At 40.0% G+C, this 23,524-nt stretch overlaps 1 protein-coding gene across 2 annotated transcripts in view; it reads right to left on the bottom strand.

The window, feature by feature from the left end:
* Window positions 1–23,524, bottom strand: part of Camk1d (calcium/calmodulin dependent protein kinase ID) — a 405,426-nt gene that overhangs the window by 130,056 nt on the left and 251,846 nt on the right. For both annotated transcript variants that reach the window (XM_051194889.1, XM_051194888.1), the window contains exon 3: window positions 10,342–10,416. In XM_051194889.1, the coding sequence (XP_051050846.1) occupies window positions 10,342–10,416 (75 nt within the window). The remainder of the gene's footprint in view (window positions 1–10,341; window positions 10,417–23,524) is intronic.

Genomic DNA, 23,524 nt, shown 5'->3' with positions numbered 1-23,524 from the left:
GGCTTGTTAAAGGAGGTTCATGAATGCCTGGATAAAGAATTAACAGATATGTATTTGGGGACACTCACACAATGATGGTAAATAACACCCATGACCTTCTGCTTCTGGAGACACAGTGTCTCCTGCAGGATGCTCCAACCACAACCCAAGAGAGACTGAGAGCAAGAGTGAGCCTCTCCTCTTCCTTATAAGGGGTCAGGTCCACACACTGAAGCCACACCCTAAGGTGTGGCCATTACCTCTAGTCTATTGGCAGAACAAGATACCAGTGAGTGAGTGAGTGAGTGAGTGAGTGAGTGAGTGAGTGAGTGAGATGATATGTAATGATAGCAGATGAAGGCTATAGAGTTTTAGGAAAGAGACGATTTCTCTAGGACCAGGTCTCTGGGATCATATAGTCTAGAGGGGTTGATTACAGTACACAGTAGTTACTCTTGATGATGGTACAATTCTATAATTGCAGGGAGTGTCTAACACAGTGAACAATTTCCATGAGGGTGACAAAGTAGCCAGATGGAGGTGTTGGGGTGCTGAGGGGGACTGCATGATAGACACAGAGCGTTAAGAAGCCTGTGGAACTATGGCACATTCAGTGTACTGAGACCACAGAGAAAGGGGAGGGTTTACAAGCCCGAGCTGAGGAGAAGCTTTTTAGAAACTGGAGTGCTATGAGAACACACCCTCAGTGGGAATCCATACATTGAATCTGCATGGCATGGAGATGCTAGCTGTGTCGGATCAGAGATCTGCTCTTTTGATTAAGATGTCACCTACACGGCAGTCCTGGAGCATCACAGACTAGAATGTCCAATCTAATACACTCTGAAATTTATCATGGTGCAGGTGCTCTTTGTGTAAGCTCCAGGTTTTTTCAATCTGCTAGGGAACTGGAAACAACCACCTCAGCACTGATTCCTTCTATATTTTGGTATTGTACAAGTCTGAGCCTGCTGACTTTCAGTTATTACATAAATGCTTAAATGAAAGAAATTATCTGTGCAATCTGTAAGTGAATAAATGAATGAAATTAAGGCTTTATATTCAAAGCCCATTTCTTCTCTTTGTGCACTTTAACAGATTTTCAAAAATGAGTACCAGTGGCCAGAGGATACTTTTAGAAGATTTTATGGCGGTTTCTATAATAGTAAGATTTTATCTGGGGCTGGGGGATTGCAGCTTGCTGGTAAAGTATTTGTTTAATGCAAGGCCATGAGTGTGATCTTCAGTGCATCCCCCCCAAGAGTTACAGCATTTTAAACCTGTGCATAATCCAGTATCTCATTACTTTGTAGTCAAAGATATTTGTCATGCGGATTGGGTCAACTGGGGGATATAGTATCTTAAAAAGTACCACAAAATGTATTAGAAGTAAAAATTATATTTATGACATGATTACAAAAAGCTAAAAAAAAAAAAAAAGCTTGCTAAAGAGACAAATGACAGAATATATCCCAAAGCAGTTAATTCAGCACAAAAATAAAAATAAACACACCAGGAGTGAACATTGGAATTCTAAAATATGTGGAGTAAGCATCTGGGTTAGCTTAAGAGTTAGCTTAACAATAGGGTTTAGCTCAACAATAGGAGCCTTCAACAACACTCTTTCAATAAAAGATAGGACAAGCCAACAAAATATCACAAAAGAAATGCAGGACCTGTCCACTGTAGACCAACAGGACCTGATAGATATTTGAGTTCCATTCCAGCCAGCAACAGCGGAAGCATTCTTCTATTAAGATGGAATGGGATATTCTCCAAGTAAGTCATAGGTAGGCCACAAAGTATAAGTAAACTTTAAAAGGACTGAAATCCTTCCTCACAAGCAATGGGAACCAGAAATCAACAATGGAAGGAAAACTAGAAAGTTCACAAACAGGATACTCTTAAACAACCAGCAAATGACAGAAGAAATCATGAGGAAAACTGAGAGGCAATTTTAAATGAAAACACAACCTCCAGACTGTATGGCACAGACTAAAACCATGTAAGACGTTGAGGCTGGAGAGATGGTTCAGCGGCCAAAACTACTTGCTGCTCCGGTAGGGACAGAGTTTATTTCCCACACTTGCATGTGCACGCATGCGCGCGCGCGCACACACACACACACACACACACACACACACACACACACACGAAACAATTTCAAAGGATCTTTAAAAGATGTTTATAGGGCTTAGAGATATCGCTCAGTGGTAGAATTCTTATCTAGCAAGACTGAGGTCTTAGGTTCACTCAGACCCAAGTCCTGGAAATATAAACAGTTGTAGCTGTAAATGTGTAAACTTAAAAAGATGAAAGAAAGCATGACTATATCCCAGTAATTTCATATAGTTGAATCTAATAACACTTGTTCAAGATTATATTGGACCATTTTGATTTTTAGCTTTGCAACTCTCTAAGCCTTTCTATTCCAGTGGTATTTCTTCAACAGTTACCCTGGTGGGTGACAGATGAGCAGCAGTAGCCAGAAGTAGCAAGTTAGCATCAGTCTGAGTCCCCAGATGTTATTGACCTGGCAAGCCAGCCAAGTTGAGCTCCAAAGGACAAAACTCTTCGAAGAAGAAACCCTATAAACAGAGACCTTCACAGGCTCAGCCTCATACAGATTCACCCCCTACACAGGCTCAAACCCTCACAGGTTCAACTCTGTGCTGGCTCAGCCACTCACAGACCAGACTTTGCCCCACTCTGGCTCCTCAATAATGCTTCTGTCTGAACTAGACCTTCTGCCAGAAGCATAAGCCACCTCCCCCCAGCTCTGTCTGCCTAACTCTCAATCACCTTCCATGAGGGTGCCTCCTCTCAGAACACTGAGTAGAATCCTGAAAGAGAGCAGTCATGGTAGCTTGTCACTTCTTTATAAAGAGAGCTGTTACAGATGATCATCTATGTCTTAAGTCATAAAACCTAACTACCCTCCCAATATTGAGCAGAAACTGTAGGCCTACCGAACTCTTAATTAACTGTCTGTGGTGAATGAAGATAAGATTTCAGTAATTTATATGTAAATATGCAAAGGTATTATATTCAGAAACACATTTTTCCTTCACTATTATGCTTGGCTACTTACAGAATTACAATAAGAATCACTTATTGAGAATGATAATTTGTGTTCTAATTAAAAATGTTTCTGGGAACACAGTGTATGATTTATGAATACAATATCCCCATGAAATCTAACATTGATGACCCTACCCCCAAACAGGGAACTGTTCAAACAGCTTCATATACAAGCCAGCACAGTGGATAAAACACATCTTCTCTTGGAAACTGCATATATTTTCATGTCCTGGGCTACCTGGGAACCAAATAAATATTCTTCAAAGAGTATGTGTTTAATTCTTAGGTTTTCAATCTCAGCAGGTATCTGGTTATATTATACATGTTTGAATGCTATCATGGAATGAAATAAATACCAGAAATATTTGCATCTCCTCTAGAATAAGCATAACAAAGCAAATCACCATATTGACAAAATCATTCATCCGTTCACAGTCATTATTTTTTAAAAATTACATAAGGGAAAAAACAGAGCAATTGTTAATGGAATGAGATTTTTCAGGTAAATCCCTGTGCTATTATTAAATAATCTTTCTTCTATGTTTTTAAAATATTTACTGAATCATAATTAATAAGGCTATCTAGGTAAACTAAATTATTCACACTAGTAGTACCTGCATGCAGTTTGCTTAGAAAATATTATTGGAACATTATACTACACCGGTCAAAGGTACATGTTAGGTTACTTGCTGCCTTAATCAAACGATTTAATATCTCTAATTGGTTCCTTCATGAAAATTATAATATACAACCTTCAAAGTTTGTTGTAAAGATTAAGAAAGAAAAATATATCTGATTGCCATTCTTTTCCATGTGATATTAATTGAAAAGTATTTATTTTTAATGATTTATTTAATTTTAATTATGAGTTTGTATGGATGATGATGTATATGCACATGAGTACAGGTCCCTACAGAGGCCAGAAGAGGGAGTCAGATCCTCTGATGTTGGAGTTACAGGCATTGGTGAACTGCCCAGTATTGGAGCTGGGAACTGAATGCAGATCCTCTGGAAGAGCAAGAAGTGTTCTTTACCATTGAACCATCTGTCTGGTCCTTGAACAAATATTTAAAATACAAAAGACTTGTATGATCTGAAGAGAAACATGAGTAGAATACAGAACAAACATTTATTCAGTGCTCCATATAGTGTACAAGTACCATTGCCCCAGGCAACAAAATAGAGGTTAACTTTTCTGAGGTGAAAAGTGTTACACAGAGAAATAATGTTGAGGGAAGAGATAGGGAATAAACATGTCTACAGTAGGAGTTGAGAGGGGGATTTTTTTTTTTTAACAAGTGAGCTAGGGAAATACCTTTAAAAATGGCATCTAGTTGAAATTCCAGAATTCCCTGAATTCCATGAGAGCATTAAGAGATCTAAGGGAAGGCCAGTGAGATGGCTCAGCTGGTAAAAGGGCTTGCCCCCAAGCCTGATGACCTGGTTGAAACCCCTGGCCCCATATGGTGAAAGGAGACAGATGGCTCCTGAAAACTGTCCTGTGACCTCCATATAAAAAGTGTATGCACACAAAAAATAAAGATAGATAGATAGATAGGCAGATAGTCAGATAATCTCCACTAGTGACAAAATCCTAGTGGTGCCACAAACTCAAATTGATGGAGGAACACCAAAGAATCTGGTCTAGATACAGTTGAATGAAAGAGTAAGAGAATGCTGTGGCAAGAGCTCAGAGGCTTTATAGTGTGTCAGGGCTGATGCAGTCCCAGAGGCTGCTGTAAAGTCTTTGTAAAGACTAAGACAATAGAAATTGAGGCAGGGGACCAATGGAAGTCTTCAGCAAGAGTCTGGATAGCACACTGTGGTAGTTTGAATGTATTTGGCCCCCGTAAGCTCAGGGGAAGTGGCATTATTAGGAGGCATGGTTTTGTCAGAGGAAGTGTATCACTGTGTGGGTGGGCTTTGAGGTCTTATATATGCTCAAGCCGTGCACAGTGTATCAGTTCACTTCTGGTTGCCTTTGGATCAAGATGTAGAACTTTCAGCTCTTTCTCCAGCACCAAGTCTGCCTTCATGCCACCATGCTTCCCACCATGATGATAAGGGACTAAACCTCAGACACTATAGGCAAGTCACCCCAATTAAATGTTTTCCGTTGTAAGAGTTGCCATAGTCATAGGGTCTCTTCACAGCAATATAATATAATATAATATAATATAATATAATATAATATAAAATGAGACACATACTAAGACAGCAGTACAGTGGTATGGTTAGGAAATGAAAGACAGGTCCTTTGGGTCTGGGCAATAGTTTTGTTACTATGTTGTTGGTGACTTGGGTGGGTGAGTTTGTGGGATGAGAAAGACGAATGCAGAATGACTCCAGATTCTGAGTCCAAGAAATTGGAAGAAGAGGGGCTTCCATTTGCTAAGATGAGTCAGACACCAGGATAAACATATTTTACAGAAATTTTGAATGGTACTTCTTATGCAGCAGAGTGAAACTGCTGAGTAGTTCTAGGCTGAAGAGAGAGATTAGGAGTTACCCATATATGAAACCTAAAACCTTATTGGAAAGGTGGCAAAGCACAACACCAATATAATCTATTTCTTTTTCTATAAAAGTACTTCCAATATATTATTTTGTTTGTTTAGGTGTATGCCTACGTATGCAAGTATGTATATGTGCGTACGAGTGTGTGTGAGTGCGCGTGCATGCATGCCATGATGCATGTGTCAAGGGCAGAGGAAAATCTCTGGTGTTGGGTCTTGTCTTCCATTTCCAGGCAGGTGTATGCCAGGCCATCTGAGCTACAAGAATTCTTCATCTCTCATTTTGCAGTAGGAACATTGGGATTATAGATGTTTGTTGCTTTATCTAGCCTTATATGGGTTTGGGGAATATGAACACAGGTCCTCATGCAGGTATGGTATGCACTTTACCCACAGAACTATCTCTGCAGCCCTTTAAATGTATATTTTATTGTATCTGCTTGCAGCTTATTCAACCCACTGTAAATGTGAAGGGGAAAAGATGAGTGGGTGGCCTTTCCAAATACAGGATTGATAGTCTACAAACACAGGTAGATAAGAAATAAACTGATTTCTCATCTATAAATTATACCTGTATGATCTCAGTCTCTTACTATCTACAGAAGAGTGTCTCCCAAATAACATTCTGAAAAAAATGTATTTGTTCAAAATACAAAAAAATGTTCATAAACATACCCTAAACAACCAATTTTCCTATAGCAGCATGGGACAAATACACCCCGCCCACAGAATCGAGACAGCCATTAGAAAAGCAATAGCATTAGGGTGCTAAGGAGACTTGGTGCTGAGGGTGATGTTTTCTAGGAAACTAAAACCCTCCCAGGCACAAATATTATGAAATCCAGTACATCAAATGTTGTATTCTAAATCCTACATATTTAGGAATCAAGGATTTTTCAAGTGAGTCAAAAATGAAAGCAAACGTAAACAACCAAACAAAATCCCAAAGAACAAAAGCACTTTCCACTGATCCAGACCCCAAAACTTATATACAACAAACTTCGGGAGTAAAGTACTATCAGGCCTTGACAAGTAAAACCCAATAAATACAATGACAAAAATAATCGTCCAGCCTACAAAATTCCCAAAGCAAGTCAAGGTCTTTCCAATAATACCATATTCTGATATCCCAAGGGGTTTCTGTCATTGCTTTTTCTTCTTTCTTTTTTGTCATTACTTTTAAAAACATTTCATTTAGATCAGGGAATAGAAGAAAGATCAGATCTGTCCTATATGAATTCCCAAAACATATGGCAAGAACTAGTTCAAAGATATATATTACCTTAATATAGTTGGTAAGTAAAACTAAATTATTCAAGTTTTGCTACATAGAATTATTTTGGGAATTAACAAGAATTAGTACAGAAATGCAAAAACAAAACAAGAAATAAAACAATTACTTGAATTATATATTGTATTTTTATCTACTAGAAAGCAGCTATAAACATGAAATATCCAGTCACAACAGGATCAATAAAATAAAATATTTCAGATTAAACTAAGCAAAGTTATTAAAGGCCCACATGATGATCAAAACTATAAAATATAGACTAAGTTTAATAAAAGATCTAAATAGAGAAACAAGTTGTGTTTACAAATTAAAGCTCAAATTTAAGTTATCTGTTATTCTCAAATTTGTATTTAATTTCCATACAGTTACAAACATGGCTTCTACAAACAAGTCTCAAAATTTGATTTAAAAATGTATATGAATAATCTATTTTAAGAATGCCAAAGTTATTTCATAAAATAATAAATGATAAAAGGCATTATAATGTAGTGTAAAAGTAAAGTATACCCAGTTCTAAGATGTACTTTAGAGCTGTGATAATGTATAATATTGAAGCAAGGACAGATACATGGAACAGAATAATGAGTACAAAAATATGATTAAGTAATATTTTAACTAAAACATTCATGGCGCGAGTGTGTGTGTGTGTGTGTGTGTGTGTGTGTGTGTGTGTGTGTGTGTGTGTTTTGCATGTACCACAATGTACCACAGCATACTTGTAGAGCTGAGAAAACAACTTGCCAGGTTGGTTCTCAACTCGGGTTGTCAGGCTTGGCAACCAGCTTTTTATCTGCTGAGCCATCTTGCTGGTCCAGGCAGTTGATTTTTGACAAAGCTACCAAAGCAACTAAGAAAATTAAAGTTTTTTTTTGTTTGTTTGTTTGTTTTCAGCAAAGACACTGAATAGGCTATCCCTATGAGTGAATGAAGCCAGGCATAAACGAGTATATATTATACTACTCCATTTCTATATTTTAGAATACAATTAATTAAAAAAAAGCTCTCACGAAAGTTCAATCATTGGCTAGACCATGGGTAACTGAAGAAGGAGTTGAAAAGGATACAAGGAGGATCAGAAATGGTGTTATGCTCAGCCCTGAGACAATCAGTTCAATTAAATGATATATAGTAAATGATATATAGTATAAAAAAAGTAAATGATACATGGTAAAAGAGTAAAGAAAAAGTAAATGATATATAGTAAAAGAGTGTAGAAAACCAAAGGAACATGAATGGTACATGTTGGCATGCACTTGGCATATCTGGTGCTTCTAAACTACCTAACAGTGCAGTTACATAGCCTTGTTCTTTGGGTAAATCAAACATCCATCATGTTTAGATCAGGGTTTTGCACTAGATTTACATAACAAATTGGCCCAACACTCCTGCAAAAAGTTAGCTGGTTCCTGCCTAATTCCTCCCTGAGATACTAAAAAGTTTTTGTAATTGTGGTCCACAGTAATGATGCTCTCTCTAGAAGCCACCAAGAGAAGATGTTTCTCAACTGAGAAGCACAGAGTGGGACTGGGATGTCTGTGCCAACCACAGGCTCTCAAGACTTTGGTCTAAGATTGGCTCTAGGGCTGTTCCTGGGTCAGCTTCTCTTTACATACACTTCTGCTGGTGAGCACATGACCAAGAGGATTGGAGAAGCAAACCTGAGGTCTATTTGGGCTCCATCTCATTAAATCCTAAGAGCATCTGCAGATAATCCTGATGAAATGATACAGATGTCCACAAAGAAACCTGCACACACAGAGGATGTGTTCTTCATGAGCATTACCCACACATTCCCCATCTCTAAAGTAAACATTGCCATCTTCTCCCTTGCCCATTACAGAAGTCGGTCCTCTGTGAGGCCTGGTCATTTGCCCCAATTCTCTTTGCTGGTCAGTGGCACAGCTGAGAATCCCATCTCTGGGGTACTTAAAGTGATATGTGGTATATTTCCATATACACAAACCTGGTGTAAATAAATGCAAAGACCTTGGGGTTCTGGCTGTAGTACTAGTCTTTTTACATTACCAATTTTTAAAAAAAGCCATGTGGTTCAATACACATATGATATTTTATGGGGCTTTTGCTTGTTCCCAAAATATTATATTCTTCCTACTAGGTAATCAATATTTGAAAATGATTCATTTATATCTCTAGAGAGGAGACACTATACAAACCAAGTCAGAAGAATTTTTAACAACTATCTCTGGTTATTAAATATGGAAAGATTACTGGTTAGGAATGAAAAACAGAAATGTGCAACATATATATATATATAGAGAGAGAGAGAGAGAGCAGAGAACTAAGAAATATTCCTGGATAACTGGGCAGTTCATACTAAACTAGGCAATAAAACAGCTGCTTAGCCTAACTTAACTGTCTATGTCAAAGAAAATCAGACATGCTTCCAACTGGTACATTTCTAGTTTACATATCCAAAATGCTATCACCCATGAAAATATTTTAAAAGTAATAAGGTAATAAAGAAATGAACCGATGATACTTCTTTGTATCAAAATAATCTCCAGGAGATAAAGTTATGCAAACATCCCCAGGAAGAGAAAACATGAAAAACCATTTATTAGCCCAACCTAACCACTAATTCTTCTACCCATATTTGACAAGCCGAAGTCTGAGCCTCATTAATACACAATCAAATTCACTGTCTACATTTTGATCTTCAACAATAATCTTCTCAGTTACAGGATTCGATAATGTGGTGTCACAGCATCTACTCATCTTATGCAGGGCATGGAGATGTCCTAACATTATGAGAGATTCCTAATACCTGATTCTAGTAAATACAGAACAGGATGCTACTGTCGATGATGCGCTTCAATGGAAGTACTTAAGTACTGAGAAGGATAACTTCACCTTAAATTTTAAAGATACATTATAAGTCATCTCTAGCTGATGTTGTCACTTCCTCCCTGTCTTGTAAATCCTAGGTGTCTGTGGATTACAGGGACAACCTAATGGAGGTGGCAATGTCACTATCTGACTCCAGTAATACTTTCATTTTTTGTGTCTCTCATGAATCCTCAGTTTAGTTACCAGTGAATGTAACTATCCACCAGACAGAGAGAAGGGAAGGGATGGAGAACAGAGTTGCCATCTGCTTTCCTCCCCCGGCATCCCTGGGGATGAAGATGGGGTGGGAGTCTCTCCTAGAGAGAGGAGAGCAAAGTGTTCCTCAAATTTGGCCCACAGCAGTATCTTTAGGCAACACTTGGCCCTAGCACATGAGACAGCCATAGAGGCACAGTGCTGCAATAGTAGCATGAAGCCCAACTGTGAGATTCAACAGGATGGGCCTGCTTAGGTCTGAAGATGCCTGTGTGCCCTGCAAGGGGTGGTCTTTGCTCTCCCATGCCCTACAGACATTGTCATTTCTCATTGCCTCACACGGCCCACAGCATCCTTTTGTTTAGGTACTGGTGTTCACACCCCTCAGCACTCATCAAATAAGGTACTTACAGCTGCATGACCAAGTACAGGTGATTTGGACTTTCGTAAATGTCTTCCAGGGCAACGATGTTTTCGTGCTTAATCCTAAAAATGAAAAAGAAAGTACACACACAATGGTAAGGACACTTATACTTGAAAAAAAGGTCATGTCAGGGGAAAAAGGGACATGATAGAATCCAAATTCCATAATAAGACATTGAAGACTCTCCAGCACATGTCCCAAACTTATTTCTCAACTTACTTCTCCCTCAATCCCTTCTCTTCATCATCTGTAAGGCCTTAGAAGCCTACAGCTAGTAACACTGGATTGAATGCTGTTGCTGAACATGTGTGCCATGGACCAAACCTCTCAATTCTGTATTTTCTTACAGAGCTGCATGTCAAGTGGCTGAACATCCTGGGTGGCACCCAACTTCTTTCTGCTGTCTTAATGCAGAGACTGCATTCCAGTTTACTAAGAGCCATCCATGTGTAGGCCCACCCCTCCTGGCAGCCAGTATACCTCAGGAACAGTTTTGTGGTAATATGCATGAATCCAGTGTAGGCAAAGGGAAACCAGGTTGATCGCCTCACTGGAGTTCACATTAATCCCACCAGCAAATTCAGTTTCCCAAGTGAACTAACTAGGAAAGCTAACGCCTTCTCAAATTATAAAAACAAACCATGTTCAAGTCATCTCTCTCTGGATAGTCAACTTTCTTATTTCCTATTTCTCCTGATATCCCCTGGTATTAGTGAATTATAAGGATAATCTCATGACCAAGAATGATCAAACTAAGTTCTCAACAGGCAACCCTTGAATCTTCTGGGAGTTTGGCACAAATGCAAATTCTCAGACTCTGATTGGATAATACAAAACCAGGGTGGAGCCTCCACCCGCCCCCAGACAGTGTGTATACAAAAAGTGATCTGAGAGACAATGGGGTTAGATTAGTAATTTTCAAACTTCAGTGCATAAATGTGTCCCCTGGGGATCTGGTGACAATGCAGAATTTGATCTAGTGGATCCAGGGTAGGAACTTAGCATCTATAACTCTCACCAAGATGTAGATGCTGCCGACTAAGGGCCACACCGAGCATCAAAGTCTCCAACAAAGGCAGCCCAAGAAGGAAACAGATTCATTCTAGCTCTTAAAGCTATTTACAAAGAGCAGTTTCTGCTCAGAATGTCAAGCTCAATATTTATTTAATCATATGAGGGAAGAATCACTTCATTCCTCAATGAGCTAATTAGCTCTTACCACTGCCTTTTGCTGGCATCCCTGATGAACCATTTAAAGACAAGATGGAACATGCAGACTCTTGCGAGCCCCTTGAAAGCAGATTCACACGACTCACTTGTTTCCCCTCTGGTGTCTATAACAGACCTGTTTAATAAATATTTGCTTAATGAATAGATGGGTGATGTTTAAAGGTCATTACTACCAAACAACAAGAAACAACGTTCCATATGTAGTTTATGAAAATAAAGGGGTTGTTTCCACAAGTATCAGATGGCTTCCTCTGCAAAAAGAAAGCTAAAGGGTACAATGAACAAGAAGGTTCTTTTTATTAGAATTGGAAGAAGAGAAGATAATTAGCAAAGAGTGGCAACACTTTGCTTTTATCTCTACAGCTCTTATTAGTTAATGTGGTTGTTTGTGGGAGCTAAAAACCATTACACTAAATTCACATTTCACAGCCCTCCCATGCAGGGCGCCTACTATCTGTCAGTAAAAGTCACTGTACAAGTGAAGCAAAATAGTATCAGCAATGAGTTATACCACTATATCAAGTAAATCATGCTACCAACAAAACAACCAGAGCTTAAATGGGGACTGCCAAGACCTTAGACATTTCTGGAAGTATCATTATTGGCTATATATGAGGGAATATTATCAAAGAAACTATGCATTGTGTATACTTTTTGCTTCACAAGAGAATAAATATTTCCACCTAGTCACATTAGTTTGGGCTGTCAGGGCCTAGATTTATAGGAAATTGAGATGAATGGAACCACATGGAGGGCTGCTAAAGAGAATAATGCAGTCATAGTTACCTCCAAACTCTAGAAAATAGCACACACTTTTAATAGTATAACTATGTTCCAGATACTGCATCGTTTTTCATGTGGCGTATACGTGTCCCTGGGACTCTTATGTTTTGATGTGCTGAATCTCATCACACCTGGCTTTAGAAATTAGCACCTATGGTCCTGTCAATCTTTGGAAGTTGAACCTAGAAGGCTGTTTGAACTAAGAATTTGGTCATTTAACTGTTAATAACCATGTCACTGTATACAAAGACTCAACTGTGTGCAAAGCATTAGCCTAGCCCAAAGGCAGACCATAATAAAGGTCATGATGCCTAACTTGAGTTTGTAGAACAGAAAAACTGTTATGTCTTAATTGAGTGCTGACAGGAAATTAATTTTTGTATCCACTGGAACACTCCAGAGAGGAACCACAGATGGTAGGGATAAACCAAAAATGAAAATGGCAGAGAAGATATTATTTTATGAACTCTCCCTCTTGAATAGTGTTTCAGTGAGTCAGGCAATGGAGCAAGTTGTCCCTCACTGGGTTTCTGTTACATATCTGGAAGAATTCAGTGTGTGTGTGTGGTGGGGAGATGTCTTCCAAAAGCTTGTCTCAATAGAGCAAACCATGAACAATTGGGCATTAAATGCATTTAAGGTTAGAGAAAGCTGGGTCCTGTGTGGGTAAGAATTATGGCAAAGATCTCAAGAAAATGGTGGGGCTGAGTTGTGATGGCTAATGATTGAATAAGTATACTTGAGTGATTTCAAATAAATCCTAAAATGGCCTCTTTAATGTCTCTTAAGAAAAGTGATTTAATTAACATGAAGCTGTTAGAATGTGGTAAAAGAAAGCACTCTGGCATCTTACATCTGCTTTTAATCACTTACTCCCTCTCCAGACTCCTTATGATAGAGACACACTAAACTTACCAGTTTCAAATTTATAGGTTAGCTTTACAAAACACCAGACAAATATCCACCCATTTCTGAGGTAATGGCAGGGTCTGTTCTACAAATGTCAACCACAACTGAGTCCCTTCTTCCCCTTCATTCAACAGGTATCTGCTGGGAGCCTACCACATGTGTGCCAGGCATAGTCACTGGCATTAGGAATTTAGAGGTGGACAATAAGTAATAGAGAAACTATTACTCAACATGAGCTAGACATTATACATATGCAAATAAATGGTGACATAAGGTTCTTGTTTTCATCAGCTGAGTAAGTATTCACACATAAGAAGGTAAATTCTATGTAGGTAGGGAATTTTAATGATTTCAGTCACTACTGTCTCCTTAGTGCCAAAGAAGGGTGTGACACAGGATATATTTAATGGACATTTGTTGAATAAATGAGTGAATGAATGAATGAATGAAAATAAACTCAGAGTCAATTAAGTTTACTAATTTTCACTTGCATTTTTACCAAACCAGATTTCCTTCCTTTCCCAGGCTTGGTCTTTTGAAGTTAAAGTTTTTACCTTTCACTTTGACGTTGCCATAGTTTGTGTACCTCTGGGGGCTGAACTTGAGCATGGTAGGCAATCGTTCTACCACTGAGTAATATCTCCATCCCTAAGCTCTGTTGAATTAAGTTTTTTGGGGAATCATGCAGTGCTTTAGACAATCTTGGCATTCTAAATCTTGATTCTTTCATCTGTTGTATTTATTACTCTTCCCAGTTTTGGGCCATTTGCTTTTTTGGTATGTACCCAGGCAGCACTCCTTTTGAAATTCCTACTTAAATTTTGAAATAACAAAGTTGTAGAATTACAAGAGACTCCCCATCAACATTACTGACATTGGTCAACTGGCTTTGATTGCCATTTAATTTAAAATTCCAGAGTAGCATCATTGGGCCCATATTTTGCCACTTATTCATGGCACAATCTGAAATTTGGCCCAAGTGACATTTCTCTCTATTCTATATGCCATGCAATCTGATTTAAAAGAGAAATGGGGTGTCTGGGGAGATTTGTTCTTAGCAAACCCACGATTGCTCCTAGCAACCACTACAGTCTTTACTAAATGATCACAAACCATCTGCTTAATTTCCTATTCCAGAATGTCACCATGCACTGAGGTCCAGCTTCTTGGTCTATAGATTTCAGATTCTACCATTTTATGTTTAAAAAACCTGATGATGTCTCTGATATTGTTTTCAAAACATGTCAACTGTGATTCTTTTGTAATAAGTGCAATTTCCTCAGTCCCCTGGGATATAAAAAACCTAAACTTAGCAATGGACCAGTTTCATCATTTTTTTTGACTCTACTCAAAGCACTATCTTATTATATCATTTGTTGAGCTTCAAATATGTGTCATGTATATTCATTTGTTTTTATTGGTGCTGAGAATTGAACCCAAGGTCTCCAGCATGCTAACTAGCTACCTACCATTCACTTACACCACCCCATCTTAGGGATTTTTAAATATTTAATTTAATATTAACACTTTTACAGAGTAGAAATTATTTTTCTCATTTTTAAAGATGGCAGCAAACATCTAGGAGGTCAAGTATTCAAGGTGATATAACTCATAATTAGCATTGTTGGGATATGATATAAATCTATTCTTACAATCAAATCCATATTAAAGCTATTTATATAACTTTGTACTAAGTAAGTGTACTGGTTAAGTTTTGGTTTTGTTGTGTCTTGTTTTGTTTTGCCAAACGTGATATAAGCTAGTATCATCTGGGAAGATAGAATCTCAATCAGAAAAAAAAAAAAAAGTCCCCATTAGATTGGCTTGTAGGCAAGTCTGTGGAGTGTTTTCTTGATTACTGGTGAAAATAGAAAGGACCAGCCTACTGTGGGCAGTGCCAACCCTAGGCAGGTGGACCTGGGTCGTACAAAAAAAAAGCCAGCTGAGGGAGCCATGAGAAGCAAGCCAGTACTCAGAATTCCTCCATAGCCTCTTCTTTCATGCTTGTCTCCAGGATCTGAACTTGACTTCCTTTCATGATGGACTGGAATCCGGCATTTGAGCCAAATTTCCTCCCTTAGTTATCACAGCAACAGAAAGCAAAGTAGGACCCTACGGTATAACAAATGCATCTAAGAGAATATAAGGTCAGAGTAATCTGTATAAAATGATGACACCCAAATTTGAGGTATCAGTCTCAACCTTAATACACTTTCCACACTGAGGGGCTCAGAGATTTGTTGAACCACCTCAGCTTAATGAATGATCTCAAGACAATTGGCTGTAAACTTCCTAACTGATGAAATCCCAGTGGGTCAAAGAAAAACAAAGATGTGTTCAAAACCAGAAAGAATAAATAGTACAGGGTTCAAAAGTAGAAAATCACAAACACCTTCTCACAAGCTCATAGCTGTTCCATCAAAATAGATAGAAAGTACACAGAGAAAAGAAATGGGGATGCAGTTACAGTTTACATGGAGGCTGTGGTTCTTCCAACTTGTATAGCTAACCCCCAATTAAGTCAACAGGAAGGTTTTCCAAAGCATGGTCAGGGACCTTCCACACATGAGGAATGTTGTTTGGAGGGTTCAAAGTGCTAAGAAAAGTGCATGATTTAAAGACAATTGTGTAGCTGACACAAGTTTAGGTGTTAAAAAGAATTTCATTTAATTTTCACTACTAGTCCATCAAGCCCAAAGTTAGCACTAGCTAACCTACCTATGTGCCTAGGACAAATGCATTATACATCTGTATTAATGTCCCCATCATCTCAAACAATAGACGGAAGAGATGCAAAGTGGGTGTAGGTCCAAACGCAAGGAAAAGTTTAATGGGCAAACAGCATATGGGTATTGAAACAGATGTCTGTCCACACTGTAAATAAAAGCCAAGCCAAAAAAAGAAGCCAAGAGAACATTTTAAAATCAATTCAGGAAACACACACACACACACACACACATACACACACACACACACACACACACACACACACACACACACACACACAGTGCCAAATGTACACACAGGCCCGATTCCAATGCCCTGAACCTGAAGTTGGAACATCAGGACCAAAGGACAGCCAAGCTTTGCATGCAGTTTCATATGTACCGATATCAACATCTCCCCTCCAGCCTCCTTCTTCACAGTTCAAGAATCCATAAAATTTGAACTCCATGATAAATGAGGGATGTCACACACCCAATCACACACACACACACACACACACACACACACACACACACACAGAGAGAGAGAGAGAGAGAGAGAGAGATCAGTAAAGTTCAGTACTGTTTGGTTGGGGTTTTTGTTTTTTTGTTTTTTTTTTTTTTCCATTCCATCATGATCCACTAACCTGAGGAAAAAGAAAAGTGTGGAAACAAATTATAAAGACTCTAGAGAAAGGAAAGCATAACACAATCCCTTTCCTTGATATATCATCCTTGCTTACTACTCAGGCTACATAAGCCATGTGGGTAAGGGATGGAAACAATGTACTCAGAAAAAGCGACAGGAACAAAACATATTATTAGAAAAGGCAAGGTTGGGTTAGCGTTCCGTTGCTGTGAAGAGGCACCATGACCATGGCAACACTTAATAAAAAATAACATTTAATTGGGGCTTGCTTACAGTTTCAGAGGTTTAGACTGCTATCTTCATGCGAGGAGCATGGCTGCACACAAGCAGGCTACAGTAGTAGCTGAGAGCTACATTCTGATCAGTAGGCAGAGGTGGGGAGGGGAGAAGAGCGAGGAGAGGAGAGGAATGGAGAGGAGAGGAGTGGAGAGGACAGGAGAGGAGAGGGAGACTGGGCTTGGTGTGAGCTTTTGAAACCTCAAAGCCAACTCCCAGGGATATATTTCTTCCAACAAGACCACACCTCCAGATTCTTATAATCCTTTCAAGTATCATCACTCCCTGGTGACTAAGCATTCAAATCTATAGGTCTATGGGGACCATTCTTATTCCAATCACCACAAAACCATCTCAGCAAGGATTGCAGCCTCACAAGGAGCTGCACTGAGCTTCTGGTACCTTCTCATGCTGGTAGTGCATTCTGGAAAAGAACTCTCTCCTGTAAAACAAAGGCCAGAGTACTTCAGTACCCACCACTCTTGGTTTTTATTTTATTTATCTCTAAATTTTATTCATACACAAAAAGCATGGCTCCCTGGCATGGAATTGAAGAATATCCTGGCAAAAGTAAGCATTCCTGTTTGTAAAGCAAACACTTATATTTTCCTTAAACTTAAAGAATAAAAACCTGTATTTCCTGATTTCTTATATCAAAAGGTTTTTTTTTTCTCCTGCTGAACAACACAGTACAATTTATAACTCTGAGAAAATGGGATGTTGCTGATCAGAAGAGAAAGTGATGCTATCAAAATATTTACCAGATATTAGCAAACTTAACTTTATAACTTGGCATTTGTAATTTTTATAAGTTAGGCAGATTCACGGGTTTTATCTTTACACAGCCTTCCACAGTGTATTTCTTATTCCCAGTCCACAGCCACCCACTCTGGCTGGCTTCCCCAAGCGTTTCCCACACATACTCTAGCACTCATTGGAGAGTCGACTGGGCTCCCTACTTGAACTCTGATGCTGGCTCCTCGTTGTCCAGCATGAAGTCCAAGTCACCACCCTGCTTGAGAGGTGCCCGTGGCTTGTTCTTCACATGTTCAGCGACCTTTCACTACTTCCCTGCACTAGAACCTTCCTGACCATGGTGGGCATTTCTCCTGACCATGGTGTGCACCGTCCCCAGCCATGCACACCTTTCCTCTGGCCACATAGGAGCACACATCTTCTCTGTGCCTTCTTGCTGGCTTACCCTTTCGGACTCATCTCTATGGAGACCTGTTCGCTAGTTCCTAAGGGCTTACAGGCCTTGCTTCCCCTCTCTTCTGCGGCACCCTAGTTCTTTTTTCACCTTGTGGTTCACACAGCACTGTGTATATGTATTCAGGTGTGTGCTCTTTACACGTAGAGAGTCAGTAATAGTTAGCTCAGAACATGTCCCCACCTTAGACTTCCCCTCAACTAGGTTGTATGTCTGAACCCAGAATTGGGAAAATTGACTCAGGTGACGGTATTCGCACATCTCCCAAGGGCAGTGCCAGCCTGTCTTCTCAGGTACACAGTGAAGCTTGGGGCATTAATCTCTCTTCTTTTCCCTGAACTCAAGGGGCAATGGTTTGACTTGTAAAGAGCTGTTTTTAAAAAGTTCTCCATCAAAATCACCAACATCTAGGGCACCAAAATAGATCCATAATGCTGCACACAAAGAATCACATACTGGGGCCGGGGAGACGGTTCAGCGGTTAAGCTGCTCTTTTAGAGGACCTGGGTTTGATTCCCTGCACCCACACGGTAGCTCACAAACATCTGTGAATCCAGTTTCTGGTGATTTGATGCCTTCTTTTGACTTCTGTGGGCACTGGGTGAGCAAGTGGTCCACAGACATAGCAGGCAGGCAAAACCCCCACATGCATTATTAAAATAAAATTAATTTGAATAATAAGAATCACATACTAACCAGTCTAACTGCACAAAAAGTCAGGAAATTAGATTTGTTCTCAGCCCTGATGCATCTAGCTGAAACAAGTCCAGACACTTGACTTAAACTTTCTAACTTAACTTGGTTTCCTTAGTTATAAACAAACACTAAAATATATGCCCTTGCTATCTCACCATCTACCAACAACTGTATGTGTGTTTGTATCAAGTGTGTGTGTGTGTGTACATATGTATCATAGTGTTGTCTGTAACAAATATAAGTGAGCCACTTTAGAGAATGTCTGAAATTCAAAATTCAAATCTTAAAAATCACTTATCTTTCCTGCCAGCAGATGGAGCCATACTCAATAGGCAACTAAACAGCGAGGCCTATGGTACCTAACAGTCACAGGACAGCTTAAATTTACAAGTCAATTTTGTCATAGTTGTTACTGTTTAAAGATTAAGTAAAATGTGTTGATTTTCTCCCATTGTGAAATGAGAGGTCTTTTTTTAATTGTTAAAAGTAAATAAAGAAGATTTGAGAATGGGGCTTAGTTGGTGGAGTGCTTGCCCAGCACAAACAGGGTCCAGATTTAATCAGACCCTAATAAAACCAGGCAGGATGACAGGTGCCTGCAAGCTTAGTAGGTGGAATCAGGAAAATAAGTTTAAGACTATCCTTGTCTACACAGGGAGTCCAAGGCCAGCCTGGGCTATGTGAGACCCTGCCTCAAATAAAAAGAAATAAAAACTCTTGTTCACAACTGATCACAGTTTCTTAAGAGCATCCTAGATATCCTCAGAACAACACAGGCACACCAGATGAAGACAGCGGCCAGCTCTCCTATGCAATGAGGCAAACAAGGGCCCATGCTGGTAGGTACTCTGGCAGGGGCACTGAAGGGCTCAGTCTCTATTGGGCCATGTTCTAGCTATGTCACTGCTCAAGGTCTCAGTTTCCTTACCTTGAAATTACCTATCTCAACAAGATACGCTTCAAGGCTCTTTCCAATGCTTCCAATCAGGGAGACTAAAATGATAACGAGACCAAGTGTATTGAGAAATACACGAGACTTAAGAAGCTTGACTCTGAGAGTCCATCTTCCCCAGAACAGTCTTTGCTACCCAGGAGCCTTGTTACAAACTCACACTTCACTAGGCTCCTCTGCATTTTAAGTTCATCAATTAAATATGGGATTACTGAACTATGAAGTCATTCATACAGGAATGACCCACTTCTCCTTCTGTAATCAACTTCACATTGCCCCGAACCCACAGAAAAACACTCAATGATTTGCTGAAGTGTAAAACAGTTTCCAGAATATCTGGCTGGGATCTGGTTGTCTTTAATCCAAAGGAGAAATAAATTAGATCCAATTAGACATTAAAAAAGCAGTGTTTAGCCTACAGTACCCAATAAAAAAACAGACTATTTATTTCTACATGTATAAAGCCTTACAGATACTCAAAAGTCTGATGGGCTCACAAAAAGTTGGAATATTTATTTGATTGTCAGTTTTTCCCCTCTCTGTTACTACCCATGGTAAAACAGCAGCAGGCCACAAGATCAACTGTGTGTTAGAATTGCCTGAGAAGTTCTCAAATCTACTGATACCTGGCAGCTTAACAGGCACAAGGCCCTGGGTTTAATCCGCAAAATCACAACCAGTTCCCCCCAGTACCTAGTGCTGTTCAGGAGATGTTAATATAATTGGCCTGGGAAGTGCCCTGTGCACAGCGACTTGTCTAATAGAGCCTCTCAAACGTTCCACTTGTGTAGAAACCAGTCAGTTGCTAAGCTACTGAGGAAGAATTCGGATGACTGGTGATACCACAAGTTTAGTGGCCACTGTAAAGTTATCCTAGGGGACTAGATTTCCTTGACAATAGATCTTATACTAATAGTAAAATTCAGGGTGTCCTGAGAATAGAGGTTCAAGGCCACATGACTCACTCATCATCACTCCTTGCAGGGAGAGTGTGAAACGTTGACAAGTTCATCGTGGCTGCCTGTAACATTTCTTCCTAATATTTCCTAGGAAAGCTTGGGAAGACTACCACCTTTATGGGAATATTATTTTCTTTTTGGTTCCTTTGTTAAAGAGTAGTAGATGTGCTCAGGGTGCCTTGAACATGAGAACAGGCACTTAGAGACTTGGAGGACATTAAGGTGTCTGGTGCTCTTGGAATAGATGAAAACCTCTCACGTGGCCTTACTAGTTTTGTTGGTGTGAAGACGTGACATCCAAAGGCCCCTTCTGAGTTGGTTCCCAGGTTCACTGTGGATATCTAAATGCGAATATAGCATCCACTCCTGTGTGGAATTCTGTTGATGACATAGACCTGGCTGGCACTAATGCCTAGATTGCAGCTTCATCCACTCAGCCTCACACTGGAGACTTGAGTTCACCAAGTGCCCCCTCCCCCACCCTTCTCTACACACTCATATGGTTGAAAGGTCAAAACAATGCTTTGGACAAAACCATTGTTTCCTCTTCTGCGCCCCCCCCCACCAATGCGCTGTACTTTTCTCTGCACTGAAGATACCACATTAAAGGTTCTTGGTTTCACAATCCCCAGGGTGAAGCCAATCTACTAGCTGCTCAGACACGGGCTCAGCCTCACACCCTGGCAGGAGATAGAACCTTTCACAGAGCTACAGAGACCCAGGTGGCCTGAGAAGGAAAGAGGAGGCCCTAGGCTGCTACCTCTATTCGTAGGAGATGCATGGCAGCTGGGACCCGAGTAGTATGATCCTAGGCCTCTTGGCAAAGCAGATGGAATACGGTGACATTTATTTAGAGAACAGTTAGCAAACTGTCAAATAAAAAGATGAAGAAGATGAGAAACAGAGCAGAGGGGAGTCTGTGTTGAATAATTGCCTAGAGCCTGTGGCCTTGCAGACTTAAGAGACTAAAACTGCACTGCGACCATCCTTGGCGTTCTAGGAACGTGCCCACACTCCGAGCTGCAGGATCCGCTGTTCTTTGACTTTTGCATTTTGGTAATCAGTGCTGTCACACAGTCTGTCTGGGTCAGACCAGGCTGCTCAAAATTTGGCACACTGTAATGAATGAAAAGAAACTTTCTTTCAAGCAATTATATGTCCGATATTCATGAAGGTGTTTGTGATTAGCTATGTGTTTGTTTTTAATCTCATATCTGATTTTCTGATCATTTCCATCATGCATACAAGAAGCACAAGGCTAGTTCTTTCTTCTTGAGAAAGTAACAGCAGGTTTCTCCATAACTGAGATTAGAGTCATGATTACAAACATGTTTTGCTTTGTCCTTGAGTTTTCAAAAGGAGCATGTTTCAGGCCTCACCTCTTGGCATCCCGTGATGGCTGAGTGTGCTGAGGTAGTTCTGAGCTTACAGTTTTATGATGCCCTGCTAATAATAGACCAGGACTCAAAGGATGTTAGCTTATAGGAGATATCCCAAGGGAAGCTTAGGAGTGCGGAAATTTTAGGGGGGCGGAGCTCAGAAGACAGCTCAGTTGGTAAAGCACTTGCTTTGCAAGCTTAAAGCTATTAGTTCAATTCCCAGAATATACATTAAAACAACAACAACAAAACTGGTATGGCAGCCTAAGTTCCCATCACCAGGGAAACAGAAACGGGCCAACCCACCCAGCCTAACCTACCTGGGATATCAAGCAAAAACCCTGTGTCAAAAAGCAAGGTGGATGAGTGACTGAGGAACAAAATACCAAAACTGCCCTCTGTGCGTGCACGCACGCGCGCGCGCGCACACACACACACACACACACACACACACACACAGAGAGAGAGAGAGAGAGAGAGAGAGAGAGAGAGAGAGATTTCAGAGTTTCAAGAGAAATTCGGAATTCAATAATCCCGGGTGGAAAGGGTTATAAAACAACCATATGGAACCCTGACAATGACACTCAGGGAAGCAGGCAGGAGAGTGTGACATTCATTGCTCTCTTATTCAGCAGAGCAGCTGACACACCCAGGTGATCACAATCTGCAAGCCAAAAACCAAGGTGGTCTGGGCCATGCTGAGGCCACACACAGGCCATAGGGTACAGCGACACTCTTTTCACAGCAGCCAGGCAGAAGGCTCCTTTCCCCTGAGCATCATTAAGGTCACTTTGACCAGTGCCTTCCTATCCTGCTCTTCTGAGCCCTCTGGTTTCTCAAGTATTTTAGAAAGTTTAGTGCACAAAGCTATAGAGGCCCACCTGCAAAAGATATCAAGGTGAACACTTCCTTCGAGAATGCCAACATAGCGATTGCCCTCAGTGACAGAATTTAGCATAGACAATGTCAGAAAACAGAGTCAAAAATTCACATCAATAACAGTATAACTCCCTGTCTAGCTACTGGGTTCAACTCAACTGCTTTAAAAAACATTCAGCTCCCAGGGCTTCATGGTAGGGTGTTTGTCTAGCATGGACAAGACTCTGGTTTGCTTCTCAGCACCACAAACAACAAAACAGTTCACTACTTAAAACTGAAGAGAAGACAACAAACAAATGAAATAAAAAGTAGAGGGGAAGGGGTATGTATAATTTAGAAATTCAGTAAAAAGTCATCATCCACACTTGGCCTTGTGAAGACAGTTATTACTGAGATGCTTCAATACAAAGGCAATTCCTGCCCTCACTCTCAAAAATTACCTTTGTAGCTGGGGAGATGGTTCAGTGGATAAAATGCTTACCATGCAAGCCCAAGAACCTGAGTTCAGATCCCCAGGACTCATGTAAAACTTGGGCATGGAAG

Source organism: Phodopus roborovskii, unplaced genomic scaffold (genome assembly GCF_943737965.1).
Source record: "Phodopus roborovskii unplaced genomic scaffold, PHOROB, whole genome shotgun sequence".
NCBI classification, from domain to species: Eukaryota; Metazoa; Chordata; class Mammalia; order Rodentia; family Cricetidae; genus Phodopus; species Phodopus roborovskii.
This window is presented reverse-complemented; position numbering and strand designations above follow the sequence as displayed.